This window comes from Oncorhynchus mykiss, chromosome 1, assembly GCF_013265735.2.
Source record: "Oncorhynchus mykiss isolate Arlee chromosome 1, USDA_OmykA_1.1, whole genome shotgun sequence".
Taxonomy (NCBI): Eukaryota; Metazoa; Chordata; class Actinopteri; order Salmoniformes; family Salmonidae; genus Oncorhynchus; species Oncorhynchus mykiss.
The window spans coordinates 1,534,160-1,547,802 of record NC_048565.1 but is presented as its reverse complement, the minus strand read 5'-3'; the positions used below and the strand labels follow the sequence as shown (position 1 = coordinate 1,547,802).

The 13,643-nt window shown below is 42.1% G+C and overlaps 1 protein-coding gene across 2 annotated transcripts in view; it reads right to left on the bottom strand.

Moving 5' to 3' along the window:
• Positions 1–13,643, bottom strand: part of atp10a (ATPase phospholipid transporting 10A) — a 136,553-nt gene that overhangs the window by 48,817 nt on the left and 74,093 nt on the right. For both annotated transcript variants that reach the window (XM_036978985.1, XM_036978913.1), the window contains exon 11: positions 3,239–3,342. In XM_036978985.1, coding sequence (XP_036834880.1) covers positions 3,239–3,342 — 104 coding nt within the window. The remainder of the gene's footprint in view (positions 1–3,238; positions 3,343–13,643) is intronic.

Sequence of the window (13,643 nt, the reverse complement as noted above, 5' to 3'; positions counted from 1 at the left end):
GTTTTCCAGTCCACTACACTACTGAATGTTTTCCAGTCCACTACACTACAGAATGTTTTCCAGTCCACTACAGAATGTTTTCAAGTCCACTACTGAATGTTTTCCAGTCCACTACTGAATGTTTTCCAGTCCACTACTGAATGTTTTCCAGTCCACTACTGAATGTTTTTCAGTCCACTACTGAATGTTTTCCAGTCCACTACACTACTGAATGTTTTCCAGTCCACTACACTACTGAATGTTTTCCAGTCCACTACACTACTGAATGTTTTCAAGTCCACTACAGAATGTTGTCCAGTCCACTACTGAATGTTGTCCAGTCCACTACACTACTGAATGTTTTCCAGTCCACTACACTACTGAATGTTTTCCAGTCCACTACACTACTGAATGTTTTCCAGTCCACTACACTACTGAATGTTTTCCAGTCCACTACACTACTGAATGTTTTCCAGTCCACTACTGAATGTTTTCCAGTCCACTACAGAATGTTTTCCAGTCCACTACAGAATGTTTTCCAGTCCACTACTGAATGTTTTCCAGTCCACTACAGAATGTTTTCCAGTCCACTACTGAATGTTTTCCAGTCCACTACTGAATGTTTTCCAGTCCACTACTGAATGTTTTCCAGTCCACTACTGAATGTTTTCCAGTCCACTACAGAATGTTTTCCAGTCCACTACACTACTGAATGTTTTCCAGTCCACTACTGAATGTTTTCCACTACACTACTGAATGTTTTCCAGTCCACTACACTACAGAATGCTTTCCAGTCCACTACAGAATGTTTTCCAGTCCACTACACGACTGAATGTTTTCCAGTCCACTACAGAATGTTGTCCAGTCCACTACTGAATGCTTTCCAGTCCACTACACTACAGAATGTTGTCCAGTCCACTACTGAATGTTTTCCAGTCCACTACACTACAGAATGTTTTCCAGTCCACTACACTACAGAATGCTTTCCAGTCCACTACAGAATGTTTTCCAGTCCACTACACTACAGAATGTTTTCCAGTCCACTACTGAATGTTTTCCAGTCCACTACTGAATGTTTTCCAGTCCACTACACTACTGAATGTTGTCCAGTCCACTACACTACTGAATGTTTTCCAGTCCACTACTGAATGTTTTCCAGTCCACTACTGAATGTTTTCCAGTCCACTACAGAATGTTTTCCAGTCCACTACAGAATGTTGTCCAGTCCACTACAGAATGTTTTCCAGTCCACTACACTACTGAATGTTTTCCAGTCCACTACTGAATGTTTTCCAGTCCACTACTGAATGTTTTCCAGTCCACTACAGAATGTTTTCCAGTCCACTACTGAATGTTTTCCAGTCCACTACTGAATGTTTTCCAGTCCACTACTGAATGTTTTCCAGTCCACTACTGAATGTTTTCCAGTCCACTACAGAATGTTTTCCAGTCCACTACTGAATGTTTTCCAGTCCACTACTGAATGTTTTCCAGTCCACTACACTACTGAATGTTTTCCAGTCCACTACTGAATGTTTTCCAGTCCACTACAGAATGTTTTCCAGTCCACTACAGAATGTTGTCCAGTCCACTACAGAATGTTTTCCAGTCCACTACACTACTGAATGTTTTCCAGTCCACTACTGAATGTTTTCCAGTCCACTACTGAATGTTTTCCAGTCCACTACAGAATGTTTTCCAGTCCACTACTGAATGTTTTCCAGTCCACTACTGAATGTTTTCCAGTCCACTACAGAATGTTTTCCAGTCCACTACAGAATGTTGTCCAGTCCACTACACTACAGAATGTTTTCCAGTCCACTACTGAATGTTTTCCAGTCCACTACAGAATGTTTTCCAGTCCACTACTGAATGTTTTCCAGTCCACTACTGAATGTTTTCCAGTCCACTACTGAATGTTTTCCAGTCCACTACTGAATGTTTTCCAGTCCACTACTGAATGTTTTCCAGTCCACTACTGAATGTTTTCCAGTCCACTACAGAATGTTGTCCAGTCCACTACACTACAGAATGTTTTCCAGTCCACTACTGAATGTTGTCCAGTCCACTACACTACAGAATGTTTTCCAGTCCACTACAGAATGTTGTCCAGTCCACTACACTACAGAATGTTTTCCAGTCCACTACAGAATGTTTTCCAGTCCACTACAGAATGTTTTCCAGTCCACTACACTACAGAATGCTTTCCAGTCCACTACAGAATGTTTTCCAGTCCACTACACTACAGAATGCTTTCCAGTCCACTACAGAATGTTTTCCAGTCCACTACACTACAGAATGCTTTCCAGTCCACTACAGAATGTTTTCCAGTCCACTACACTACAGAATGTTTTCCAGTCCACTACAGAATGTTTTCCAGTCCACTACACTACAGAATGCTTTCCAGTCCACTACAGAATGTTTTCCAGTCCACTACACTACAGAATGTTGTCCAGTCCACTACACTACAGAATGCTTTCCAGTCCACTACACTACAGAATGCTTTCCAGTCCACTACAGAATGTTTTCCAGTCCACTACACTACAGAATGCTTTCCAGTCCACTACAGAATGTTTTCCAGTCCACTACACTACAGAATGTTTTCCAGTCCACTACTGAATGTTTTCCAGTCCACTACTGAATGTTTTCCAGTCCACTACAGAATGTTTTCCAGTCCACTACAGAATGTTTTCCAGTCCACTACTGAATGTTTTCCAGTCCACTACTGAATGTTTTCCAGTCCACTACTGAATGTTTTCCAGTCCACTACTGAATGTTTTCCAGTCCACTACACTACAGAATGTTTTCCAGTCCACTACTGAATGTTTTCCAGTCCACTACTGAATGTTTTCCAGTCCACTACAGAATGTTTTCCAGTCCACTACAGAATGTTTTCCAGTCCACTACTGAATGTTTTCCAGTCCACTACTGAATGTTTTCCAGTCCACTACAGAATGTTGTCCAGTCCACTACACTACTGAATGTTTTCCAGTCCACTACTGAATGTTTTCCAGTCCACTACAGAATGTTTTCCAGTCCACTACACTACTGAATGTTTTCCAGTCCACTACTGAATGTTTTCCAGTCCACTACTGAATGTTTTCCAGTCCACTACAAGGCGTTAGGATAGTCAGTTCTCCTTGCTCTAGGCCCAGGCCCTGATTTCTCATGTGTTTGAGTTTAATGATGGAAATAGTTTAAAAATAAAAGTCCTATTAGTTGTTGAAGATGTATTGTTGTATTGCTGAAGCTGTGTTACCTTTTTTGCGATGCAGAGAGTACGAAGACCATCAGCAGCATAGAGGTTCAGGTAATTCTGGGTCTTGTATAGGATCTTTCTTTGGCGTTTCCCTTTGGAATCATCTGAAAAGTGAAAGATGAATGAATTAAACAAATGGAAGTTTGCATTAACATCAAGTCCCTGTAATGTATCTGGCAGGAAAGTTACTCCACACATCATCACCAAACATTTAGGAAACTTCTAAAGTGCTATTCAGTAACAGTTTCCTCTATAACGTCACCACAACCAGTCCACATGCTGCTTCTGACTCAGCTCTGAGAGTCGGGTTTCAACTGAGACCTATTAATTTCGCTGTAATTAGAGTCATTCCCTCCCTGTTCAATCGAGGCTCTGGCATCCAGAAGTTTCAGTGGTATGACAACATTTCTTCTTGTCCATTTGGTCAAGTCAAAATATGATAGCTTTGCTACAATGAACCTATTGTCGACTTAGCTTGGTCCCATATCTGTTTGTGCTGTCTATAGTGCTTTCTGTAAGTAAGTAAATATAAAAGTAGCCAGCCAGGGAGTTCTGGGATGTGGGAGTCCGGGGGGGACATGCCCCTGAAATAGTTTGTGCAGAACGACCTCCTCTGGTACATTCTAACGCCTTGATTTCATCTGAAATACATAGCTAAATGATTAAACACTTTAACGACTTTATCAGATTGGTAAAATGAGTAAGAAGACAATTTAAATAAGTGAAAAGGTATGAATTCAGTGTGTTAGTTGTTTTGGATATTGTCTTGGCGATTATGATCAGGACTACTTTCTGAGTTAAAGAACATTAAAAGCTATTTTTAACATTAAATCTCAAGATTAAATTCATATTTACAGTGTTACTGCAAGGAATTAATTACCAAGTATGACATTAGCATTTATAACATTAAATCGGTTTTCTTTTATAATATTTTGGACCAGAATGAGGCTCTCTCTCTACTACCTTATTGTTCCTGCAGTGAGGATTCAACATCTTCATCGAATGTTTCCATATTTATCTGCAGATAATAGTCAAAAACTCTGTCTGGAGGCCTCACGGGAGGCTCACGGGAGCCTCACGGGAGGCTGCCAACCTCACCTTGTTCTGATTTAATGATCCAATGGTTTTTTTCAGCACTGACCAAATTTCAGGTCTGCTGAGCAGAAACGTGAACGTTCTCTGCAAATTCCGGCGCGAGGCAGTTAAAACTAACAGTGGCCAACTAGGCTTCTGTGGTTATCTGATCATAATGTAGACCTATAAGAGTGGCTTACCATCATACCACCTTCACATGGAAATAGCTATTCTATGAAACAGCCAATAGTTATTCTTTGAAACAGCCAATAGTTATTCTATGAAACAGCCAATAGTTATTCTATGAAACAGCCAATAGTTATTCTATGAAACAGCCAATAGTTATTCTATGAAACAGCCAATAGTTATTCTATGAAACAGCCAATAGTTATTCTATGAAACAGCCAATAGTTATTCTATGAAACAGCCAATAGTTATTTTATGAAACAGCCAATAGTTATTCTATGAAACAGCCAATAGCTATTCTACAGTAGCAGCCAATGTGTGCTGTTCAATGTAAGCCTACATTCCATGACTTGACATTAAAATGTTTTGCTAATTGTCCTTCAGGCAAGTAGTGACTGAATTTTAGTTTTTTTTTCAAACAGAAAACGTAGTGTCAGAAAACGTAGTATTCACGTTCAGAGAGTATTCACGTTCAGAGAGTATTCACATTCAGAGTATTCACGTTCAGAGTATTCACGTTCAGAGAGTATTCACATTCAGAGTATTCACGTTCAGAGTATTCACGTTCAGAGAGTATTCACGTTCAGAGAGTATTCACGTTCAGAGTATTCACGTTCAGAGAGTATTCACATTCAGAGAGTATTCACGTTCAGAGAGTATTCACATTCAGAGAGTATTCACATTCAGAGAGTATTCACATTCAGAGAGTATTCACGTTCAGAGAGTATTCACATTCAGAGAGTATTCACGTTCAGAGAGTATTCACATTCAGAGAGTATTCACATTCAGAGAGTATTCACATTCAGAGAGTATTCACGTTCAGAGAGTATTCACATTCAGAGAGTATTCACATTCAGAGAGTATTCACATTCAGAGAGTATTCACATTCAGAGAGTATTCACATTCAGAGAGTATTCACATTCAGAGAGTATTCACGTTCAGAGAGTATTCACATTCAGAGAGTATTCACATTCAGAGAGTATTCACGTTCAGAGAGTATTCACATTCAGAGAGTATTCACGTTCAGAGAGTATTCACATTCAGAGAGTATTCACGTTCAGAGAGTATTCACGTTCAGAGTGTATTCACGTTCAGAGTATTTACGTTCAGAGAGTATTCACATTCAGAGAGTATTCACATTCAGAGAGTATTCACGTTCAGAGAGTATTCACGTTCAGAGTGTATTCACATTCAGAGAGTATTCACATTCAGAGAGTATTCACATTCAGAGAGTATTCACATTCAGAGAGTATTCACGTTCAGAGAGTATTCACGTTCAGAGTGTATTCACATTCAGAGAGTATTCACATTCAGAGAGTATTCACATTCAGAGAGTATTCACATTCAGAGAGTATTCACGTTCAGAGTGTATTCACGTTCAGAGTGTATTCACGTTCAGAGTATTCACGTTCAGAGAGTATTCACCTTCAGAGAGTATTCACCTTCAGAGAGTATTCACGTTCAGAGTATTCACGTTCAGAGTATTCACCTTCAGAGTGTATTCACCTTCAGAGTGTATTCACCTTCAGAGTGTATTCACCTTCAGAGAGTATTCACCTTCAGAGAGTATTCACCTTCAGAGAGTATTCACCTTCAGAGAGTATTCACCTTCAGAGAGTATTCACCTTCAGAGAGTATTCACCTTCAGAGAGTATTCACCTTCAGAGAGTATTCACCTTCAGAGAGTATTGACGTTCAGAGAGTATTCACGTTCAGAGAGTATTCACCTTCAGAGAGTATTCACGTTCAGAGAGTATTCACGCCACATTGTTGTGTTACTGCCTGAATTTAAAATGTATTCAATTGAGATGTGTCACTGACCCCCACACACACACACAATACCTTATAAAGCCAAAGTGGAATTATATTTGTCAAAATTTTTACAAATTAATAAAAAAATTAAAGCTGAAATATCTTGAGTCAAAAAGTATTCAACCCCTTTGTTATGTCAAGCCTAAATAAGTTCAGGAGTAAAAATGTGCTTAACGAGTCACATAATAAGTTGCATGGACTCACTCTGTGCAATAATGGTGTTTAACATGATTTTTCAATGACTACCTCATCTCTGTACCCCAGTCAAGCAGTGAATTTCAAACACAGATTCAACCAAAGACCAGGGAGGTTTTCCAATGCCTCAAAGAAGGGCACCGATTGGTAGGTGGGTGAAAAAAAGTAAGGCTCCTATGCTGTGAGGCAGTATAGGCCTCTCCAACCCAGCTCCTCTTTAAATGTTCAAGACCTCCTTTCGGTCATTTAATTCTAGCAGGAAACATCTCTTCAAAGCTGCAATATGTCACTTGTTGGCCGACCCGACCAAATGCACGTAGAAATGTGAGTTGTAGATCTGTCATTCTCATTGACAGCAAGTCTAAGAAGAGGTGGATCTGTTCTGTGTGTTCTATGCTTGCCGTTCTTAAGTTTCATCTTTGCGTCTTTTCCTTTGGGTTTTGTACACCAGCTTCAAACAGATGAAAATACTATATTATTGGTTATTGAAAATGATTATTCACAGCTGTTTAGATTGTACAATGAGATTCTCTACAGTATACTTGCTTGTGTTGTTACATAAACTGAAATTAGGCAAACTATTAGAACTTTAGCAACCAGGAAATGACCTATTTCTGCATAGTGCATCTTTAAATGTCCAAGAACATTAAGCTTTTTGTATTTTTTGGGCCAACATGGAGCCTGTGCACATTCCATGTAATACGTTGGATTTTGTTTGGTCTTTACTTGTATAGAATATAAATTAACCTTGTCTGTTCCGTCCATCATTGAAGAACCAGATAAAACCCTTTAGCATACATGACATATGAGGGTTGTTGACATTACATTGATTGGGAGACTCATAGTATGAATGCATAGGTATTGTATACATCATATACAGTGCCTTGCGAAAGTATTCGGCCCCCTTGAACTTTGCAACCTTTTGCCACATTTCAGGCTTCAAACATAAAGATATAAAACTGTATTTTTTTGTGAAGAATCAACAACAAGTGGGACACAATCATGAAGTGGAACGACATTTATTGGATATTTCAAACTTTTTTAACAAATCAAAAACTGAAAAATTGGCAGTGCAAAATTATTCAGCCCCTTTACTTTCAGTGCAGCAAACTCTCTCCAGAAGTTCGGTGAGGATCTCTGAATGATCCAATGTTGACCTAAATGACTAACGATGATAAATACAATCCACCTGTGTGTAATCAAGTCTCTGTATAAATGCACCTGCACTGTGATAGTCTCAGAGGTCCGTTAAAAGCGCAGAGAGCATCATGAAGAACAAGGAACACACCAGGCAGGTCCGAGATACTGTTGTGAAGAAGTTTAAAGCCGGATTTGGATACAAAAAGATTTCCCAAGCTTTAAACATCCCAAGGAGCACTGTGCAAGCGATAATATTGAAATGGAAGGAGTATCAGACCACTGCAAATCTACCAAGACCTGGCCGTCCCTCTAAACTTTCAGCTCATACAAGGAGAAGACTGATCAGAGATGCAGCCAAGAGGCCCATGATCACTCTGGATGAACTGCAGAGATCTACAGCTGAGGTGGGAGACTCTGTCCATAGGACAACAATCAGTCGTATATTGCACAAATCTGGCCTTTATGGAAGAGTGGCAAGAAGAAAGACATTTCTTAAAGATATCCATAAAATGTGTCCTTTAAAGTTTGCCACAAGCCACCTGGGAGACACACCAAACATGTGGAAGAAGGTGCTCTGGTCAGATGAAACCAAAATTGAACTTTTTGGCAACAATGCAAAACGTTATGTTTGGCGTAAAAGCAACACAGCTGAACACACCATCCCCACTGTCAAACATGGTGGTGGCAGCATCATGGTTTGGGCCTGCTTTTCTTCAGCAGGGACAGGGAAGATGGTTAAAATTGATGGGAAGATGGAAGGAGCCAAATACAGGACCATTCTGGAAGAAAACCTGATGGAGTCTGCAAAAGACCTGAGACTGGGACAGAGATTTGTCTTCCAACAAGACAATGATCCAAAACATAAAGCAAAATCTACAATGGAATGGTTCAAAAATAAACATATCCAGGTGTTAGAATGGCCAAGTCAAAGTCCAGACCTGAATCCAATCGAGAATCTGTGGAAAGAACTGAAAACTGCTGTTCACAAATGCTCTCCATCCAACCTCACTGAGCTCGAGCTGTTTTGCAAGGAGGAATGGGAAAAAATGTCAGTCTCTCGATGTGCAAAACTGATAGAGACATACCCCAAGCGACTTACAGCTGTAATCGCAGCAAAAGGTGGCGCTGCAAAGTATTAACTTAAGGGGGCTGAATAATTTTGTACGCCCAATTTGTCAGTTTTTGATTTGTTAAAAAAGTTTAAAATGTCCAATAAATGTTGTTCCACTTCATGATTGTGTCACACTTGTTGTTGATTCTTCACAAAAAAATACAGTTTTATATCTTTATGTTTGAAGCCTGAAATGTGGCAAAAGGTTGCAAAGTTCAAGGGGGCCGAATACTTTCGCAAGGCACTGTATATAGATGTTTTGTTTTGTATGACACAAATATATGGTGGCCTCTGCTTATTGGCTGCTTATTCAAGCCAGACAGTTTTTACTGGGGGGGCTCAGTAGCTCAGTCTTGGTCTCTACTTACTGTTGAGAGTTATATTGAAATAAATGACACAAGGTGGAATTTCTAAATTTGGTTATGTATCAACAGTCCCTTAATAAGCCCATGTCAGCCACAAAGGTTTAGATTGGTAAGCCAGTCTAATTGCCAGCTATCTAAACATAGTAGTTTAGCATGGTCAAACGAATGATCCCATTGACCATTAGTTATATACTGAACAAAAAACAAAAAATATAGAAACGCAAGTGGCTGAGGCACAGACTATTCAGAGCTGGGCTGGGAGCTGAGGCACAGGGTAGACCCATTCAGAGCTGGGCTGGGAGATGAGGCAGAGGGTAGGACTATTCAGTGCTGGGCTGAGGGGCTGAGGCACAGGGTAGACCTATTCAGAACTGGGCTGAGGGGCCAATTCAGAGCTGGGTTTGGGGCCTATTCAGAGCTGGGCTGAGGGGCCTATTCAGAGCTGGGCTGAGGGGCCTATTCAGAGCTGGGCTGAGGGTCCTATTCAGAGCTGGGTTGGGGGCCTATTCAGAGCTGGGCTGGGGGAAGAGGGACCTATTCAGAGATGGGGCGAGGGCTGAGAGGCCTATTCAGAGCTGGATTAGGGGCTGAGGAACACGGTTCAGAGCTGGGTTGGGGGCTGAGGCACAGGGTTCAGAGCTGGGCTGGGGGGCCTATTCAGAGCTGGGCTGGGGGCTGGGGGGCCTATTCAGTGCTGGGTTGGGGGCTGGGGGGCCTATTCAGAGCTGGGCTGGGTGCTGGGGGGGCCTATTCAGAGCTGAGTTGGGGGGTCTATTCAGAGCGGGGCTGAGGGGCCTATTCAGAGCTGGGCTGGGGGCTGAGGCACAGGGTAGAACTATTCAGAGCTAGGCTGGGGGCTGAGGGGCCTATTCAGAGCTGGGCTGAGGGACCTATTCAGAGCTGGACTGGGGGTTGAGGGGCCTATTCAGAGCTGGGCTGAGGGGCCTATTCAGAGCTGGGCTGGGGGCTGAGGGGCCTATTCAGAGCTGGGCTGGGGGTTGAGGGGCCTATTCAGAGCTGGGCTGGGGGATCTATTCAGAACTGGGTTGGGGGCTGAGGCACAGGGTTGGCCTATTCAGAGCTGGGTTGGGGGCTGAGGCACAGGGTTGGCCTATTCAGAGCTGGGTTGGGGGCTGAGGCACAGGGTTGGCCTATTCAGAGCTGGGTTGGGGGCTGAGGCACAGGGTTGGCCTATTCAGAGCTGGGTTGGGGGCTGAGGCACAGGGTTGGCCTATTCAGAGCTGGGTTGGGGGATCAGTAAAAATCCTTGGACCGAGATGGCATATAAATGTGAAGCATCTCGTTGGCATTTCCAGTCACCCCCAAATATGGTGATGTGAGGAAGCCAAGTGGCTGGCCATTGGGAAAGATGGATTTTGGCCGACATTCTGCAAATGTTCTCATCTATCAAACATTTAATCTCAACACAGTTCTCTCTTACCAAATCTTGAATCGGTTACGACCAGAGTACGCATTCCCTAACGGAAATATGTGAATACGTGCCATAACGAGCCAATAGGATCTCGCCAGCTCCTCTCTGCCCACCTCCTGGTTTATTCTGCTCCCATTGGAAACAACAGGCTGTAGTTCATCTTGGGTTAGATATAAAAAAAATATTTGACACTATTCAGAGGAGCTGGGCTAGGGGTGAGATTGAGAACTCTGTCCCCAAAGACTTGCCTCACTCTATAAACTAAACTACAAAATGGTCCCACACATCCTGAATTTTCACTTAGTAAAAAGCCTGTGAGATTGGCTACAGAGGACCGTTCAAATAATGGACGTTCAGTACTCTCTAACACCTAGGTTGTGTCCCAAATGGCAACCCCTTATGGGCCCTGGTCAAAAGTAAAGAACTATTTAGGGAATAGGGTGCCATTTGGGACTGGAAAAATCAATATCATCGTTCACAAATGAATCCAGGATTGTTTCAGAGTAACTGAGTAAAGATGCCAGAATAAAAAAGCACCACTTTCTCTTGATTTACGGGGGTTACCAAGGTCCTTTATTCAAGGTGATACAATGATAACTTTCTACTACAGTTCAACCTGCCTTCATTAATGAAGAGCATTCACACAGGTCCAATACTGAATACATTATTGCAGGGTAAGGACAAAGTTTTTGATTCATCACAGAAACCCTGTTGCATTTACTGGCAGGGTCACACTGAATGGGGTACCATGTTTTAAAAAGCCTGTCACAACTGCTCACAGAATACTGACTTGCTAAGCAATCATGGACAGGTGTCTAGTGACGGTGTGTATACAGAATTAGTGAAAAAGTGCCTCTGTAGCTCTTTGCGATCCTGGCTGACTAACAACGTGTGTGTGTGTGTGTGTGTGTGTGTGTGTGTGTGTGTGTGTGTGTGTGTGTGTGTGTAGACCTTCGCCCTTAAGGATTTTTAGACCTACTCTACTATATATTTCCCTCCTACAACAGCCAGGAATAAACCTGTTGGGCCTCATTCTCTATATCGGGAATAAACCTGCTGGGCCTCATTCTCTATATCAGGAATAAACCTGTTGGGCCTCATTCTCTATATCAGGAATAAACCTGCTGGGCCTCATCCCCTATATCAGAAATAAACCTGCTGGGCCTCATCCCCTATATCAGGAATAAACCTGCTGGGCCTCATCCCCTATATCAGAAATAAACCTGCTGGGCCTCATCCCCTATATCAGAAATAAACCTACTGGGCCTCATTCCCTATATCAGGAAGGAACCAGACGGGCCTCATCCCCTATATCTGCAAGGAACCAGGCGGGCCTCATCCCCTATATCTGCAAGGAACCAGGCGGGCCTCATCCCCTATATCTGGAAGGAACCAGGAGGGCCTCATCCCCTATATCTGGAAGGAACCAGGCGGGCCTCATCCCCTATATCAGGAATAAACCTGCTGGGCCTCATCCCCTATATCAGGAATTAACCTGTTGGTTCATTGAATATCCCTTTGAGCATGGTGAAGTTATTAATTACACTTTGGATGGTGTATCAATAAACCCAGTCAGTACAAAAATACAGGTGTCCTTCCTAACTCCGTTGCCGGAGAGGAAGGAAACTGCTCAGGGATTTCACCATTTGGCCAATGGTGACTTTTAAAACGGTCACAGAGTTTAATGGTTGTGATAAGAGAAAACTGAGGATGGATCAACAACATTGTAGTTACTCCACAATACTCCACTCTGTCAATAACCTAATTGACAGAGTGAAAAGTAGTAAGCCTGTACAGAATAAAAATATTCCAAAAGATGCATCCTGTTTGCAACAAGGCACTAAAGTAATAATGCAAAATACAGTTGAAGTCGGAAGTTTACATACATCTTAGCCAAATACATTTGAACTCAGTTTTTCACAATTCCTGACATTTAATCCTAGCAAAAATGTTCTGTCTTAGGTCCGTTAAGATCACCACTTTATTTTAAGAATGTGAAAGGTCAGAATAATAGTAGAAATAATTATTTATTTAGTCTTTTATTTCTTTCATCACATTCCCAGTGGGTCAGAAGTTTACATACACTCAAGTAGCATTGACTTTAAATTGTTTAACTTGGGTCAAACATGTCGGGTAGCCTTCCACAAGCTTCCCACAATAAGTTGGGTGAATTTTGGCCCATTCCTCCTGACAGAACTGGTGTAACTGAGTCAGGTTTGTAGGCCTCCTTCTGCCCACAAATTTTCAATAGGATGGAGGTCAGGGATATGTGATGGCCACTCCAATACCTTGACTTTTTTGTCCTTTAGCCATTTTGCCACAACTTTGGAAGTATGCTTGGGGTCAGTGTCCATTTGGAAGACCCATTTGCAACCAAGCTTTAACTTCTTGACTGATGTCTTGAGATGTTGCTTCAATATATCCACATAACTTTCCTTCCTCAAGATGCCATCTATTTTGTGAAGTGTAACAGTCCCTCCTGCAGTAGAGGACCCCCACAACATGATGCTGCCACCCTCGTGCTTCAAGGTTGGGATGGTGTTCTTCAGCTTGCAAGCCTCTCCCTTTTTCCTCCAAACATAACGATGGTCATTATGGCCAAACAGTTCTATTTTTGTTTCATCTGACCAGAGGGCAATTCTCCAAAAAGTATGATCTTTGTCCCCATGTGCAGTTTGCAAACCGTAGTCTGGCTTTTTTATGGCGGTTTTGGAGCAGTGGCTTCCTTGCTGTGCAGCCTTTCAGGTTATGTCGATATAGGACTCGTTTTACTGTGGATATAGATACTTTTGTACCTGTTTCCTCCAGCATCTTCACAAGGTCCTTTGCTGTTGTTCTGGGATTGATTTGCACTTTTCGCACCAAAGTACGTTAATCTCTAGGAGACAGAACGCGTCTCCTTCCTGAGCAGTATGACGGCTCCGTGTTTATACTTGTGTACTATTGTTTGTACAGATGAACGTGGCGTTTGGATATTGCTCTCAAGGATGAACCACACCTGTGGAGGTCTACAATTTTTTCCTGAGGTCTTGGCTGATTTCTTTTGATTTCCCCATGATGTCAAGCAAAGAGGCACTGAGTTTGAAGGTA